Source organism: Gobio gobio (genome assembly GCF_949357685.1).
Source record: "Gobio gobio genome assembly, chromosome: 22".
Classification (NCBI taxonomy): domain Eukaryota; kingdom Metazoa; phylum Chordata; class Actinopteri; order Cypriniformes; family Gobionidae; genus Gobio; species Gobio gobio.
Genome location: NC_137118.1, coordinates 44,536,204 through 44,552,989, shown reverse-complemented (window position 1 = coordinate 44,552,989; position 16,786 = coordinate 44,536,204). Strand labels below are relative to the sequence as shown.

At 39.4% G+C, this 16,786-nt stretch overlaps 1 protein-coding gene across 3 annotated transcripts in view; it reads right to left on the bottom strand.

Annotated features, from left to right (window-relative positions):
* Window positions 1–16,786, bottom strand: part of ttc28 (tetratricopeptide repeat domain 28) — a 442,541-nt gene that overhangs the window by 34,436 nt on the left and 391,319 nt on the right. For all 3 annotated transcript variants that reach the window (XM_079805114.1, XM_079805115.1, XM_079805116.1), the window contains 2 exons: window positions 8,298–8,427; window positions 6,452–6,670 (listed from right to left, as the gene is read on the bottom strand). In XM_079805114.1, coding sequence (XP_079661240.1) covers window positions 6,452–6,670; window positions 8,298–8,427 — 349 coding nt within the window. The remainder of the gene's footprint in view (window positions 1–6,451; window positions 6,671–8,297; window positions 8,428–16,786) is intronic.

The following is a 16,786-nucleotide window of genomic DNA, read 5'->3' as shown; positions in this document are numbered from 1 at the left end:
ACTTTTACTATATGCATTTTTTTAAACTGTATTTTTTTTTCTTGTGCTTTCTTCATGAAAATATCAATTTTTTTCCCTTGTTCCCAACTTGTCCTTGCTACATTAAAGGGGCACTTCAGCGCTGGGAAGATGAATGTGTATTTAAACTGGGTCATTTATGTAGTAGAAATGTGACATTATTTTTGTATTTGGTGCCTTCTAGACTGAGAAAAGACAGAAAATGTATTTTTGTCTCATGTGGATGAAAGACAACAACTCCCAGAATGCACTTGCTTCGCTGCCCAACGAGGCCACTCCCAAAGCCACGGCTATTGGTTATCACTTGCCCACCGCGGCCCCGCCCCAACGTCATTTTGATCTTCATAGTAATCAAATCATTTCGTTCAGTTAGAGAATAAACACTACAATTAAAAGCTGAACGTGTCTTTTCAATAAAGTGTGAGTGAGCCGAACGAAAGTCACGACACAGACGCAGCAGGAGTCAGATTTCATTCATCACAAGAGAAGAGCTGAGCAGAGCTGAGGTAAGCGCGGCTGTCATTCACGGCGCGTGTCCAGTCTGGCGCGTTATCAGATCACATATGGAAGCTAAACTTTCATAGGAATTCATTGAAAAGTTGAAACACTTTGCTCTGCACCGCTCCGTTATTAAAGGGTTGGTTCACCCAAAAATGAAAATTCTGTCATTAATTACTCACCTTCATGTCGTTCGACACCCGTAAGACCTCCGTTCATCTTCGGAACACAAATGAAGATATTTTAGTGTAAAGCTGATGCTGAGAAAGGCTTCAGATAGGCCTCCATTGGCATTCAGTACATTTACACTCACAAGACCCATAAAAGGCACTTAAAACGTCGTTACAAGTCCATCTCACCACAGTGACTCTACAATAATTTTACGAAGCGACGACAATAGTTTTTGTGCGCAAAAAAAATCGCTCCACGACGCATGCGCGAGAATATGACGTAGCGCCGGCGTTCGGGAATCCATGAAATGCACACTTTAGCTCGATTTTGAGCACTACGCCGATACCTAAAGCACGATCAATGTAGAATCCAACAGCTTAGACACTCGCGTCTTCCTCTGCTTGTGAACAAATCGCTTCTGGGTAATGTGTCCGAACGCCAGATCTGCGTCATATTCTCGCGCATGCGTCGTGGAGGCACACACGGAAGACAATAACAAGTTGGATAAAGGTGTTATTTAGATTTTTTTTTGCGCACAAAAACTATTGTCGTCGCATCGTAAAATTATTGTAGAGTCACTGTGGTGAGATGGACTTTGTAACGACGTTTTAAGTGCCTTTTATGGGTCTTGTGAGTGTAAATGTAGTGAATGCCAATGGAGGCCTATCTGAAGCCTTTCTCAGCATCAGCTTTCAACTAAAATATCTTCATTTGTGTTCCGAAGATGAACGGAGGTCTTACGGGTGTCGAACGACATGAGGGTGAGTAATTAATGACAGAATTTTCATTTTTGGGGGAACTAACCCTTTAATGTCCGATCCGAGCGGCTGTGCGGATTTACATTCTGTGAGTGAGATCCTCCCCTGTGGGCGGGTTGAAAACATGCAGAACGAGCTCCTGTAGTCTCTAGCCTCTGGACAAAAATCCTCCGATGACGCAAAATGACGATATTTGCGTCATCTGAGGATTTTTTTCCAGAAATAAAATGCATAATTATCTCGTCTCAGGGGGATATGAGGGGGGAAAGTACCATAATTTGAATATACTACCGGGTTTCCACTGATACAAAGCTTAATGCTAAATCACTGAAGTTACCCTTTAACAAATGTGTAAGTAAGATACTTTTATGGAAAAAAAAGAAATAAAAGGCAACATAAAATCAAATGTAAACTGAAACTTATGGAAGCTTGTTTCCTCCATGGAATAAACATTTTTAAAAGATAATTGTGTCTTTTTATCTCACAATTGCATGTTATTAAGTCAGAATTGTGTGATATAAAGTCACAATTGTGAGTTATAGGGCCCTATCATACACCCGCGCGCAAAGCGACAGCAGGCGTGACACAAGTGTTTTTTGCTAGTTTCAGCCCGACGCAGTTTTCATTTTCACGTCCAGCTCCACGTTGTTTGAATAGTAAATGCACTCACGCCATCTGTTCACCCATGGGCGTCTGGTCTGAAAACCAGGTGTGTTCAGGAGCATTGTTGGAGCGTAGCTATTTTGAGGAACTGAAAACGACTGCGCCATTGACCAACACAAACCTGCTCTAAAGTCAATAGCGCAGTATTTTTTGTGTTATTAAGTGTGTGTTAGTAATATGAGCCTATGCAGTGCACAACGTGCATACACTCTTCTTATTACACACACAGGGCACACACACATTTTTAAATATAAAAAATGAAAGGATTCCTCTCTGGAGAAGCGTTCAGTCTTTCTGCTCGCAAATTCATCCATGTAAATAGCGAATCTGCCATGGTGCGAGCGCAACTGGCTTTTAAAGGGAAAGGGAGATGAGACTGATTGGCTTTTTGCACGTTACGCCCAAAACACACCCATGACTCATTAAGAGACAAGGTACGACCCTTTTGGACAATGCGCCTCACACACCAACAATATTTTTCTGTCGTTAAACTAGCAAAAGTGGATTTGGACACGCCCTGAGCGCACCTGCGCCATGAGCTCAGATCATTAAAACAGGGCCCATAAAGTCAGAATTGTGAGATAAAAAAAAGTCAAATTTACCTTTGTTTAATTCTGTGGAGGAAACAAGCTTCCATAAAAACTAATGTTCTGCATAGATAAATAAATAAGTAATTTCAAAAAATAAACAAATCTGAAATATATAAAATATATAAATATACACTTGCGTTCAAAAGTTTGGGGTCAGTCAGTTTTTGTGATTTTTTTTTTTTTAAATGCACATGAAGGCTATTATTTACATCAGTAGTCTTTAGTTTATTGACCTATTTTTTTAGTTCTGCATTAACCAAGCGTGTGTGAGACAGCCTCTGTGTTATTGATCTGTTAGTGTAAACAGGAGCGCCGGTGTGTGTTGTGTTGGTCTGTGTTCAGACAGACAGACAGTGTCTCAGCGTGTCTCCGGATTGGGGTCTGATGAACGGTTCAGGCGTGTGCTGTGCCTGTCTGACACCTCCATCGCCCCCAACCCACATGATCACATCACTCCATCGCTTCAGTCACACTCTACACACACACGCTTTACACTACCTGTCAAAAGTTACACTAATTAAGATTTGATAAATGTTTTTGAAAGAAGTCACTCCCGCTCACCAAGGCTGCATTTATTTAATAAAAAATTCAGTAGAAATTGTGAGGTTTTATTACTATTTAAAATAACTGTTTTCTATGTGAATATATAGTAAACAGTAATTTATTCCTGTGATCAAAGCTGAATTTTCAGCATCATTACTCCAGTCTTCAGTGTCACATGATCCTTCGGTAATCATTCTCATATGATGATATCAGCATGGATGCATTAAATTGATCAAAAGTGACAGTAAAGACTGGGATTGCTTAATGATATTTCATGCATTCTGACTTATTTACACTGTTAAAGAGTTGATTTTCATGCTAAACATGGACAAAATTTCCAAAAACGAGTTGGACGTATGACGGAGGATTTCTGTGCCAAATACACTCCTTCAGGATTCAAACAAGTTTCGTAAAGTTTTTTTCGAGTGTGGCCCTGTATGACATAAAGGGCAGAATTCGTCACACACACGCACACACACACATCAATCTGAGCGAGAGCAAGAACATGCCCATCAACGAGCTTCATACAGGTTACACCACAAAATCAACAATGTCACTAAAGAAGTGTGTTTCTGGTTGTTCAGCTTCCCAAATAACCCAGGGTTAAGGAAACAGTGGATGCAGTTTGTGTTTCTGCCAGTGTGTGTGTTTGTTCCCGGTCATGAGTGGAAACCACAGGCGGTGAGTGAAACTGCATCACATGTGTGTGTTTTGTTGGCAATTGACGCGCAAGTGTATATAATGTGAACAACACGAATGTATAATGAATCGGAAGTCAGGGGCCGGTTGCATAAACCGTTAAGACTAGTCTTACAAGTTAGACATAAATTTTTTTCTTTAAGACTGTTCATAATTTTTTTAAATCAGTTACATAAAAACATAGACTGGCCTAATTTGATACGAAAAGTAAGAGTGAATGCCACTTGCCTAACTGCTAGTGGCTCATACTAGATCTTAAGACACTGTCTTAACATAATGGCTTAGTTTATGCAACTGGCCCCAGGGCTCCAGGCTAACTTTTTTCACTAGGAGCACAGTGGCCCCCAACTGAAAATGTTAGGGGCACAACCATAAAAATTTAGGGGCGCACACCGTAAATCAACATGCTTACCAAATCTACTAATTTCCATTGCATTACAAATAAATACTTTGATAATACAGGGCTCCAGACTAACATTTGAGAGCAGTGGCACCAGGAAAATGTATCATAAGGTTAATTTAATCATAAAATTACTATTGTTTTGCATTGTTTTGTTAATAAGTGGCGTTACTAATAATAGTACATGTTTGTTTCTTGGAAATGTAACAGTGAAGCGCTGAGCTTGAATTGTTATGCAGAAAAAAATTTACTTTTATTAACAACAGTAATGTGCAAAAAACTAATTTTTATAAGGAAAATTGTAATATTCCACTCTTATTAAATGTACTATTGTTCTTCTATAGTATCATACTGAACTAAAAGGAACACTCTTTACTTGTTTTCTGTGTAATCCAGTCACAATTTGAAGAAAAGTTTTAGTTTTTCATGAGACTTTGTGACTTCCTACTTTTTTCCATATTTTAAAGGGGTAGTATTTACTCATTTACTCACCTTCAAGTTGTTCCAAACCTGTATGAGTTTCTTTGTTCTGCTGAACACAAAATAAGATATTTAGAAGAATGTTTGTAACAAAGCAGATCCAAGCAACCATTGACTACCATAGTATTTTTTCCCTACTATGGTAGTCAATGGTTGCTCTCTCTGCTTTGTTACAAACATTCCTCTAAATATCTTCTTTTGTGTTCAGCAGAACAAAGAAACTCATACAGGTTTGGAACAACTTGAGGGTGAGTAAATGATGACAGAATTTTCATTTTTGGGTGAACCATCGCTTTAAGGAGTGGAAATGTCTAATAAGTCAAATAAGTGCTCCTATGCCACCACCTACTGGTTATAGTGTTCTTTTTTCTTTTTTTGCCATAAAGTGGCCAGCACCTTTAAACTTTTAATTTTACAAATCATCACACTAAAAATAATATTAAAATTGGATAATATTTAGAGCTTTGAAGTGCTGGAAAAAGTGTCAAACACTTGAGAATTTCACTCTCAAAAGGTTGTACGAACCCTGAGATGAATAATGTACAAAAAAAAACAAAAAAACATTTGACCATTTCTTCCACAATACCATGGGGTGTTACTACATTAAATCCATGGTGAATGTTTATGATTTGTGGACTGAAACCCCTGAAGGTTTCAAAATGTTTCTCCTGGTCTCCACGTCAGCTCAGATCTGATGTCTGTGGTTTATAACAGAGAATTCTGCACCAAACGCTTCCCACTAGATCTCGCAGTAGCGATGTTATTAATCCTGTGGTGAATTCAAACGCGTTCTCCCAGCGCTGTTTAGAAACGGTGTGGCGTGATCGAGATTGGCCTGTGTGTGAGCTTGCGCTGCAATGTCTATTATTGCTCCGAGCTGATAAACGGTCCGTGCTGCTCAGCTCAAACGAGTAGCGCGGTTCCGCTTTTGTTTTGTTTGCCGTCCGATGTTTCTCATATGTAACAGAAATGGCAGCTTTTATCAGTTGGGCACCGCTATGGGCGCACCAGTGCGACCTCCAACCAAATTCAGTCGCACCAGCAGGAAAAAAGGTCGCAAAATGTGACCACTAAGTCGCAGTCTGGAGCCCTGGAAGATATCCAGGGATAATGCCATGATGTATTGTGTGTGTGTGTGTGTGTGTTTGTAACTCTTTAGCTCTGCAAACCTTCACAAGTTCGGCTGTTTTCGGAAAGAATCAGTACAGCGTATCGGTCTTTTATACATATGATAAAACTAAAGCCTCTTCGCATCAGTTTGTGCTCTGCATTAAAAAGTGTTGTTTTCTCATGTTCCTGGGCAGGCAGAAACCATGCATGCTCTCTCTCTCAAACACACACACGCACATACACACACTCGCCAGCTCATAGCACACACACGTTATGTTATTTGTTCTGTACATTCCTGTTGAAACAGGAGTAAAAAGGCTGTCTTGTTTCTCGGGCGCATTACGTTGATACATGCATCAGACGGATATCTTTAGCTTGTGTTTTTGAAGCTTCCCCATGTTTGATACTGTGTGTCCTTCAGACTGTATTAAGTTATGCAGAGCGTTAGTTGGTGTTTCAGGATGGTGGGAGCTCATTAATCAACCCTTCTGAGGTTTGAACCGGACTCTTGAGAGTCTTACCGGATCCGGGGGCCAGGAGCCAGCTGTACAGGTATCCCGCCGCCAGGGAGAAGTAGAGCACCAGCGCCCGCTGCCCGTTCACAGTGTCCAGGATGTGCTCCACGGTCACGGGCGTATACGGGTCCGAGTCCTGCTGGCCCGTCTGTCTCTCCACCAGCAGGTCGGCAAAGGCCCGAGTGCGTCCTCGCTCCGCCACGGCCAGAGCTTCATCATGGTGCCCTGAGTAGAGGTCAGAGGTCAGTGCGGGTCTTCATAATGCTATGTCCACACACTTCATTTCCAGAGATCTTTGACTGTTTCATGCGTATCGTCGCTGTCAACAGAAACCTTGTATCTCCATATTTCGGTATTACTATATCAGCCTTTATGTCTGTCTGTGGGTTTTGTCAACCAATGAAAGGTATTAAAAAGAGCTTGTGACTAAACCTTGTAACTCCATTGGATCCTCAAACTCAGTCAAAACTCAATGGTGAATGAAGTACCGCACACAGTTTGGAGCGTCTCTGCTTGTTTGCAATGCAATGATAAATAAAGTACAGTGTTTCCTTTACTCTACAGACACTATATACATAAAGACTAATGTTTTATGTGTTTGAGGAGCGGAGAAGAGTGTCTTAGTCTAGCATCTGTCATCGAGTCACAGCCAGTACTGTGTTAAACAGCCAGCACTTCATCTTTAATAACATGAGATTTTGGCCAAACGACTGAAAAACTGAGCGGCCACATACTGTAGCTACAGTTAACTTTACAATCTGTAAGAGGATGAAAACATAACATGATTCACCGTTCTAATGACGGACAAAACGTGTTTTATTTATTCACCCCACGACACTCAAACTCATGATTTTTTCTTCCACAGAACATGAGGGAGGATGTTTCAGTGAAAGTAGATAGGTATGGGTGCTGTAAAGCACCAAAAAGGATAAAAAAGCATCATAAAGCAGTCCAAACACCTGGTGTTTTATACTACGAGCTGTTTTCTGTGAATTTTGGTCTGTTCATCACATATAGCTGTCATATGACTTATGAAAACTAGCATAGGAACCACTTTTATTGATGCAATTTTGTGTTTGTAATTCTTCAAATGTATTTAACAGGAATGCAAATCAATATTTACACTACTGTCTCAAAATTTGGGGTCAATTTCTTTATATTTCTATTCAGCACGGATGCATTAAGTTTATCAAACGTGAAAGTAAAGACATTTACATTTTAGTAAAAGCATTATATTCATCAAAGGATACAAGGGTCCACACAGAAATTTTAATCAGTGCAAATAATAATCATAAATGTTTCTTGAACATCCAATCATCATATTAGAATGATTTCTGAAGGATCATGTGACACTGAAGACTGGAGTAATGATGCTGAAAATCAGCTTTGATCACAGGAATAAATTACAGTTTAACATATATAGAAAACAGTTACTTTAAATTGTAATATCTCAAAATATTACTGTACTTTCCCCAAATAAATGCAGCCTGGGTGAGCATAAATACTTTTAAGTATAAACATGTTAACATCAAGTGAAGAAATCTGCAGTGCATTAAAAACAAAATGCACTAATAAATAAATGCATCATGTTTCAAGGATGTTTAGATATCTGAACTAGTAAACAAGTCAAAAGAGGCTAATTAACTCATTAAGAAGTCATAATTTTTGCAGTGTAGCCATATAACAAGTGGTTTAATGTCCAGTCAGCAGGTCATTTTGGCAAAATAAACCCCTTTAGAGGGTTTATTTAGACTGTTCATGAATCCTTCCCATACAGATAAGCCTTTAAACACTGTTCTGTGGTCTGAATGGATGATATAAACAGGAAGGAAGAAGAGGAGAGTATTTATACCAAGGCTGACAAGGACCCTCTGGAGAGCCTGGTACGAGGAGGTCTGCAGGTCGAACAGGGAGAGCTTGTAGTCGGTGCTGTGCTGGGCTTCATGACGAATGGTCTCAAACAGAGCCGACGCACGGTACAGCTGTGAGGCAAAAACAAGATTTTGTGCGTTACTCACACATGTGTTCATAATAAAGCACTGACCTGCTCTGACACCGATCACGAAACCCTGGCATGTGTGTTATCACGCTACAGAGAAACATGACGCCTAATGAGAGCAGCGTGTCGATCTGCAGAGCTCGGGTGTGAACAGCGGAGGGCAGCAGACTTCTACGCCTCAAACACACAGCACTTCACACATTTCTTCTTTTCTTGCTGCCTTTAATCAAATCATAGCAAGGCAAGATGAAGCCCTTATCTGTCGCACACAACATAAAACCAATCCTGAAACAGCCACAGTTGTGTTTGCACTGCGGACGGCTTGACAATGAATGAAGTCGTAGCGTTTCTACTGTGTGGTCTGGAGATCGAAAGCGTTTTGAGTTAGTGTGTGGGATGAGTGACGTGATATTTCTGGTTAATGATAACCTCTCATTCACGGCGACGGAGGGAAAGACAGAGTCAGCGTACGTGTGTGTGTGAGACGCTGCCACTGCTGACAGCTCGTGTGTGTGTGTGTGGGAGAAAACGAGCGCTGGCATTGGAGTCGAGAACGAACCTAGACTAAGTTTTTCAGTAGTGTGACAGAACTGCTTTCAAAATAGTTTAGCTTTGGTAACAAGCTACAAAATGCTATAATGCTGTATTTTCCTTCATACTTCATTGCACATGCATTCATCAAATGCACTCGGCTCTGTTAAGTGGTTTTAGGATATCTGATTCATTTTAGGGAATTGATTCATTTGCATGATTCATGTACTGTAAATACCAATTCACAGATCAAGTTAATTATTCACTAGTGCTGTCGAATCGATTAATCGTGATTACATCGCATCTAACATAAAAGTTTTACATAATGTGTGTGAGTGTGTGTGTGCGTGTGTGTGTGTGTGTGTGTGTATGTGTGTGTGAGTGTGTGTGTATGTGCGTGCGTATCTCCGTACATACATACATACATACACACACACACACACACACACACATATATATGCGGAGCAAGCGATTAATCACGATTAATCAATTGCGCACTAATATATACATACATACATACATATATATATATACAGCTCTGGAAAAAATTAAGAGACCACTTAACATTGAGAATTGATCTAATTGAACACTATGATTTACAGATATAAAAGATTCAATGATTAAATAAACAATTCACTGATTAAATAAAAGATTCACTGATTAAATAAAAGATTCACTGATGAAATAAAAGATTCACTGATTAAATAAACGATTTACTGATGAAATAAAAGATTCACTAATCAAATAAACGATTCACTGATGAAATAAAAGATTCACTGATTAAATAAACGATTCACTGATGAAATAAAAGATTCACTGATTAAATAAACAATTCACTGATGAAATAAAAGATTCACTGATTAAATAAACGATTCACTGATGAAATAAAAGATTCACTAATCAAATAAACGATTCACTGATTAAATAAAAGATTCACTGATTAAATAAACGATTCACTGATTAAATAAAAGATTCACTAATCAAATAAACGATTCACTGATGAAATAAAAGATTCACTGATTAAATAAACGATTCACTGATGAAATAAAAGATTCACTAATCAAATAAACGATTCACTGATGAAATAAAAGATTCACTGATTAAATAAACGATTCACTGATGAAATAAAAGATTCACTGATTAAATAAACAATTCACTGATGAAATAAAAGATTTGGGCAGAAATCAGAAATCAGCAGTTGATGGATGTGATTATTAACGTTACTGTAGTGTTAAGCAGCGCAGGATCGAGTGTTGTGGAGCTGAGGAACCGCTGGAGCGATTGTTAATAAGATGAACGCAACACACGCCTCGCGAGCAGCGGGACTTTTATTATGCCACAGGCGCCACTTCCGCTCCTCCGCTCATGAGTGTGAAGTAACGCAGCTCTGTTGATCATATTAGACACATCTGAGTGTGTTAATGATGGGATGGCGTTACTCTGTGCGTTCTCTCAGCTGCTGCTATGACACTTGTTCACACTGCAGTGAGAGGAAAGCGTTTCTTCGAGGAACGCAGATATGACACAATCGACAGGCCACGCCCTCACACGTCCCGGTCCATTGGTTAAAATAGCAATTTTCTCACGATTTACAAATAGTTGGAAACATTTAGGATATTGTAAGTACTCAACTGAACAAAATATTTAACACTGGCCTAGTGGTTTTTGGATATTTTACTGAAAAAATGTTACATATTGCACCTTTAATGTAATAACTTTAAGTCTTAATATCCAATGCAATTTGCTCCTCAAGCAAATGTGTCTCGTTTAAAGCATTTTTACAGCAAAACTAGACAACAATACTGTTTAAAAATGTTAGTGTTTTTAAAAGGGCAGCTCGACTATACACTGAAGATTTATTTTGAAGCAACTTTCACTCAGAAATTGCTAGTCAATTTCACAAACAATTACAAAGAAATGGCAAGTAACCCGTTAAATTAAACATGATATTTTGAAGTATTGTCTTGTAAAATGCACTCCAGTAATTTCTGTTTCATTTAGAAGTTCGGAACATCATGGTTTACAGTGTATTTGTCAAGCCGTCCTTCATCAAACGAGCCGGATCTTGTAGTCTAGCGCCCCCAGTGCTGGCTGATGCTGCATGTTTGAGTATTTATGTGTTTTCAAGATATATGTGTGTGTTTGTGGCGTGGAATGCAGCGTTTCTCTAGGGTTCGGCTGCAGAGAGCCCTTCATCAGCATACAGCACGGCCAGCCTGCAATCAATTAAGAGCGGAATGCATCAGCGCGCACACACACACACACACACACACACACACACACTCCATCTGCAATCTGCAGCGCTCCAGAACTGTCCATACATCACACACACACACACAACAAACTGAGTCACCAGGGAGGAAGGCCATGAAAAGCTACTATTACTACACTCACACAACACACACACGCTGTACTATCAGCTGACTCAAGTTTCTTTTCATTTTCTCCACTTTATGGCCTGAAACACTCTGCAAACGCAGACACAAACGCTCGGCCGTCGCTTTGCAAGAGCGCGTGCATGTTGTGTAATTTTTTGGAGGCTAAAATACTTTCTCATTGCCTAGTTTAACATGCAGAGACAACTATAGCTCATTCATAGGTCGATATCCAGTGTGTCGCTTTTTAAAGAGGCCCTTTTATGCTCTTTCACAAAGTCTTGATGTTGTTTTTTGGTTCTACTAGGACAGGTTTTCCTGTTTGAATGTTGATTATTTTCCCCATATTCTCCATTGTTGCAGCTCCTCTCTTCCCAGTCTGTCAGTAACGCTCTGTTTAGTTCCTGTCTCTGTGAAGCCCCTCCTTCTGAAAGCACACTGTGCTCTGATTGGTCCGCTGGAGCAGTGTGTTGTGATTGGTCAAGCGCGTGTGTTTGGGAAATGTCCCGCCCCTTACCATAACCGCCAGCTTCAACACACTACTAACTAACTCAACCAGGCCCGCCCCTTTATTCTGCGTATGAATGATTTAAATGTGGAATACTGTGGCGCGTTTGTTCCCGGAAGAAAACTCAAGACTACAATGGAGGCGTTTCAGGAGTTCAGAAACACTGACACTGATAAGCCGCGTTTCCACCCCAGGAACTTTCCCCAGGAACTAGGAACTTTGGGGTGGTACTCGCCAAACTTAGCCCCGCCCACAACATTTTAACTCGGGCAGTTCGGTCTGGAATTGATCCGTAGAGGAGTAATTATGCCAGAACAGAAACTGTTCGGACCAATGAAATTGTCAGGGCGGGCTTTAGACGATGATGGACAGATGATCAACAGTAACGTAATCATCCACATCACCAAAGGCGCTTGGGTTGAATTTGCTCTAATCCTAATGCGTTCACTTTTACTATTTCTCTCAGTAATGATGATCGTGTTGTAAGTACTCTGTGTATCCTTAAATTCTTTTTTTACAACACCGGCAAAGATCGTTTACACTCATCTTTTTCTTCTAACGTTACTTATTCCAGCGTGCGGGCAGACAGGGTTGCCAAGTTTTTACAACAAAACTCGCCCAATTGCTACTCAAAGCTAGCCAAAAACAAGCCCAATCGCTTTCCGGGGGGGTTCTCTGGAAAAAAAATGGCATTTGGGGGGTAAAATATGTGTTATTTTGGCTGGGCTGCCTGCTAAAATTCACATTCCTGGCAACCCGCGGACATGGAAAAACCCGCAGACTTGGCAACACAGTGCAGTTGAGTTCTGTTGACATTTGACAACTAACGTTATGCGTCGCTCCGTTGCTCTGATTGGTTGTAGGTCTATCCAATTGAGGTCTTTCCTGGTTCGGTTGAAACACACCCCATAATCACAGCCCAACAGAGCAGATCAGACTCATATTCTGACTAGAATTGAGTATGATGACGTCAGGCTAGGGTCTAAATGAAGTTCCGGGTAAATATTTCCCCCTCCAAAAAGGCCCTGCTCGCGAGGTAGTACTTTTAAAAAATTCAGGAACTTTTGGGGGTGGGACTTGGGCGCTGAACATGCTGATTGGTTGAGCTCAGACAGCATTTTATTTCAGTCTTTTGCGAGGATCGTTCTGCGTTCAGTAAATATCAGTCTTGCTCTTTCTGTCTGATGGCGCGCGTTCATCTGAGCCGTCTCACGGTCAATGTCCGTAATAGCTGATAATAACATCCGTTGTCTTATTTTAAATCTAGCTTTAGTATCAGTGCTTGTCTCATTTCCACAGTTTTGTTAATTACATATTTAATAAACCAATACATAACTAGCAAAAGCAGTGATTACTGTCCGTCGCTGACTGGGAGGAGCAGTCGCGCGCAGTCCTACATCACCGGACTAATTTGCCTAATCTTCACGGTACTTTAGCCCGTAGTGGAAACGCAGACAGTAGCAGGTCTGGGGGAAAAAAAGTTTCTGTAAAAAAGTTCCTAGTACAAATTGTTCCGGATAATTTCGGTGGAAACAGGGCTATATATATATATATATATATATTTGCAGAGCTTTTTCATGCTCAATCAGAAACATTACACACTAAAGAAAGATGAACATGGAAAAAAGCCCTTTAAAACACTCCAAGCAGGTTGACCCATTTTAGGGCGGGGCTATCTGTTTGACCGACCAATGGCAGACAAGGAGAGTGTTCGGGAAACTGCTTTGGTAATGCAAGTGCTTCCGAGATGATGCATTTCACATTAAACATACGTTCTTATATCACTTTGGCGGATGTGTTATTAACGTAGGAAGCTAGAAATTCACCTGCTATAATATATATTGAAGGAGGGACCCGAGTGTTATTTCAGTATTATTTATATACTACTTTTATATTTTCAATTTTCATTTTATTTTATTTTAAGTTTTAGTAATTTTTTTTTACAAACTTTTGCCATTTTATTTTTATTTTTGATTTATAATGTTAAGGTTTAAAAATATGTATAATTTATTTATTTATAATAATTATATTATATGATTTTTGTATACTATAAAAATAGTTTTTATATTTTTATTAAGCTTTAATTAATTTTTTATTTCAGTTTTAGGTTTAGTAATTTTAGTATTTCATTTAAAACTTATTTATTTCACTTATTTATTTATATTTTACTTTATTTAAGATTTATTTAAATTAATGAAAATGATTGATAAAGCGATAAAGTCACCATGAAATCGAAATTGGCCATTCTCTTTTTTTTTTCTGGAATATTGCAGTATTTATGATAAAATATCTATCCATGCACATTGTTATTTTTTTTTTTTTTTATTCATGTGCCTCGTAATCTTAAATCAAAATAACTTCCCCTCCCTCTTCCATCTCTCCTCTTCTCTGATGAAGAGGGCGGGGCCACCTGTCACTCACATGAGATCCACCAATAGCAAACCACATCCATCCAATCAATTCCCCACAGACAAAATCAAGCCCCGCCCTACATTTGTCCTTGTTTGGGAAGCAGTTTCGTTTGTAAATGTGCCACAATAAGGAAAAAAGACTCACAACTTCCATTTCATGGCAACTTTAACAGTAACACTGACCCAAGCCATATTTAAAGAGCTAAAGGACTCGTTTCTCTCAAGACAACACCCAAAATATCTTACCAAACACACCCTTAAGTATTATCAAAAAAATATGTGCAAGTGAAATATGTTGTTAAAGTGACACTTCCTGGTGAGATCTTGTAGCGCACACACATCCAGACGTCTCAACAAAAGCAGCAGCCATCTGAACGTGTAGTACGTGGCGTGTGTGTGTGATTGACAGCTGTTGCCAGAGGCGCGCGAGACATGAGACCGACTGTTTGTCTCTCTTTCAGACTGTACTGAGGACGTCCCTCCCCAATGGCACAGCTGCCTAATTGACAAGACGGGCTGTGCGATGATATAAACACATTATCCTCTAATCTTCCGTCTCCCTGTAGACGTTGGGCACATATGCGATCAACATCCGCCGTAACCGAGACGCGAGAACGGCTCTGTCATTTACAGAGGAAAAAGAACAATCTAGAGCTTTCCTCCCCAGACGGCCATGATGAAATGTGATCCGAGCAGGCGATTACAGAGAGACGTCACCGACCTAAAGAAATCCTCGAAAAAATCAAATAAAATCTGTCACGTCGGGCTCAAAAAATAATCTCAGAGGTTCAATACACCTCAGTCTGGTTTCATGGTATTGATTGGAAAGTTTAGTGCAGAAAGCGACCCTAAAATGGGACCATATCTAACTCATATCAAAAGTGCACTTTTTATTAATGATCAATATTTGCCACAGACTATTTTTGGTACCTTTTATGAGGGCATTTTTTTCCTCACATTTTAGATTTTTCATCAAAAAACCCTTTTAGATTAGTTTCACGTTCAGCAACACTCACGAGACATTAAATACAGATTTATGATTATAAGTTGTTCTCGCAGCAACATAAAGAGACAGCGCTCTTCAAGGATTGAAGACTTTACAATATTAGTGCGAGATAATCTAAATGTTACAATTGATTGGAACAAATAAATATCCAACACTGAGGGTCGGTAAGATTTTGTTATGTTTTTGAAAGAACTTTCCTATGCTCAGCATTTATTTGATCAAAAATACAGTAAAATCAGTAATATTGTGAAATATTATTACAATTTAAAAGAACCGTTTTCTATGTGAATATATTGTAAAGTGTCATTTATATCCTGTGATCAAAGCTGAATTTATCATCATTACTCCAGTCTTCAGTGTCACATGATCCTTCACAAATAATTCTAATATGATGATTTGATGCTCAAGTAACATTTATGATTATTACCAGTGTTCATACAATTTTTCCAGATTCTTTAATGAATAGAAGTTAAAAAGAACAGCATTTATTTGAAATAGAAATCGTTTGTATGATAAATGTCTTTACTGTCACTTTTGATCAATTTATAGTCTTTGCTGAAAAGAAATATTAATAAAAAAAGGAAAATCTTACTGACCCCAATGGTTCTAAACAATAGTGTCGGGGCGCCGCTAAAGGGGGGAAAGTTAGGACGATTCTAAGGGGCCCATGCACTTTTGGGGCCCCCAGAGATTGGTTTTATTAGTAGTAACAGTACTAGTAGTAATGTAATAGAAATTATAAATGTATAATCTACAACCCCAAATCAGAAAAAGTTGGGACAGTATGGAAAACGCAAAAAAAAAAAAAAAAAAGAAGTTATTTCTAAATTTACTTTGACTTGTATTTCATTGCAGACAATATGAACACAAAATATTTCATGTTTTGTCTGGTCAACTTCATGTCATTTGTAAATATGCATCCTTTCCTGTCATTCAGACCTGCAACACATTTCAAAAAAAGTTGGGACAGTAAAGCATTTACCACTTTGTAATGTTGCCATTCCTTTTCACAACACTTAAAAGACGTTTAGGGACTGAAGACACCAAGTGATGAAGTGTTTCAGGTGTAATTTTGTCCCATTCTTCCTGCAAACAAGTCTTAAGGTGGGCAACAGTACGGGGTCTTCGTTGTCGCATTTTGCGCTTCAAAATGCGCCACACATTCTCTATTGGAGACAGGTCAGGACTGCAGGCAGGCCAGTCAAGTACCCGTACCCTCTTCCTCCGCAGCCAGGACTTTGTAATGTGTGCAGAATGTGGTTTTGCATTGTCTTGTTGAAATATGCATGGACGTCCCTGGAAAAGATGTCTTCTTGAAGGCAGCATATTATGCTCCAAAATCTCTATGTACTTTTCAGCATTAATGGTGCCTTCACAGAAGTGCAAGTTACCTTTGCCAAGGGCACTGACACAACCCCATACCATGACAGACCCTGGCTTTTGGACTTGTTGCTGGTAACAGTCTGGATGATCCTTTTCTTCTTTGGTCCGGAGCACACGGCGTCCATTCC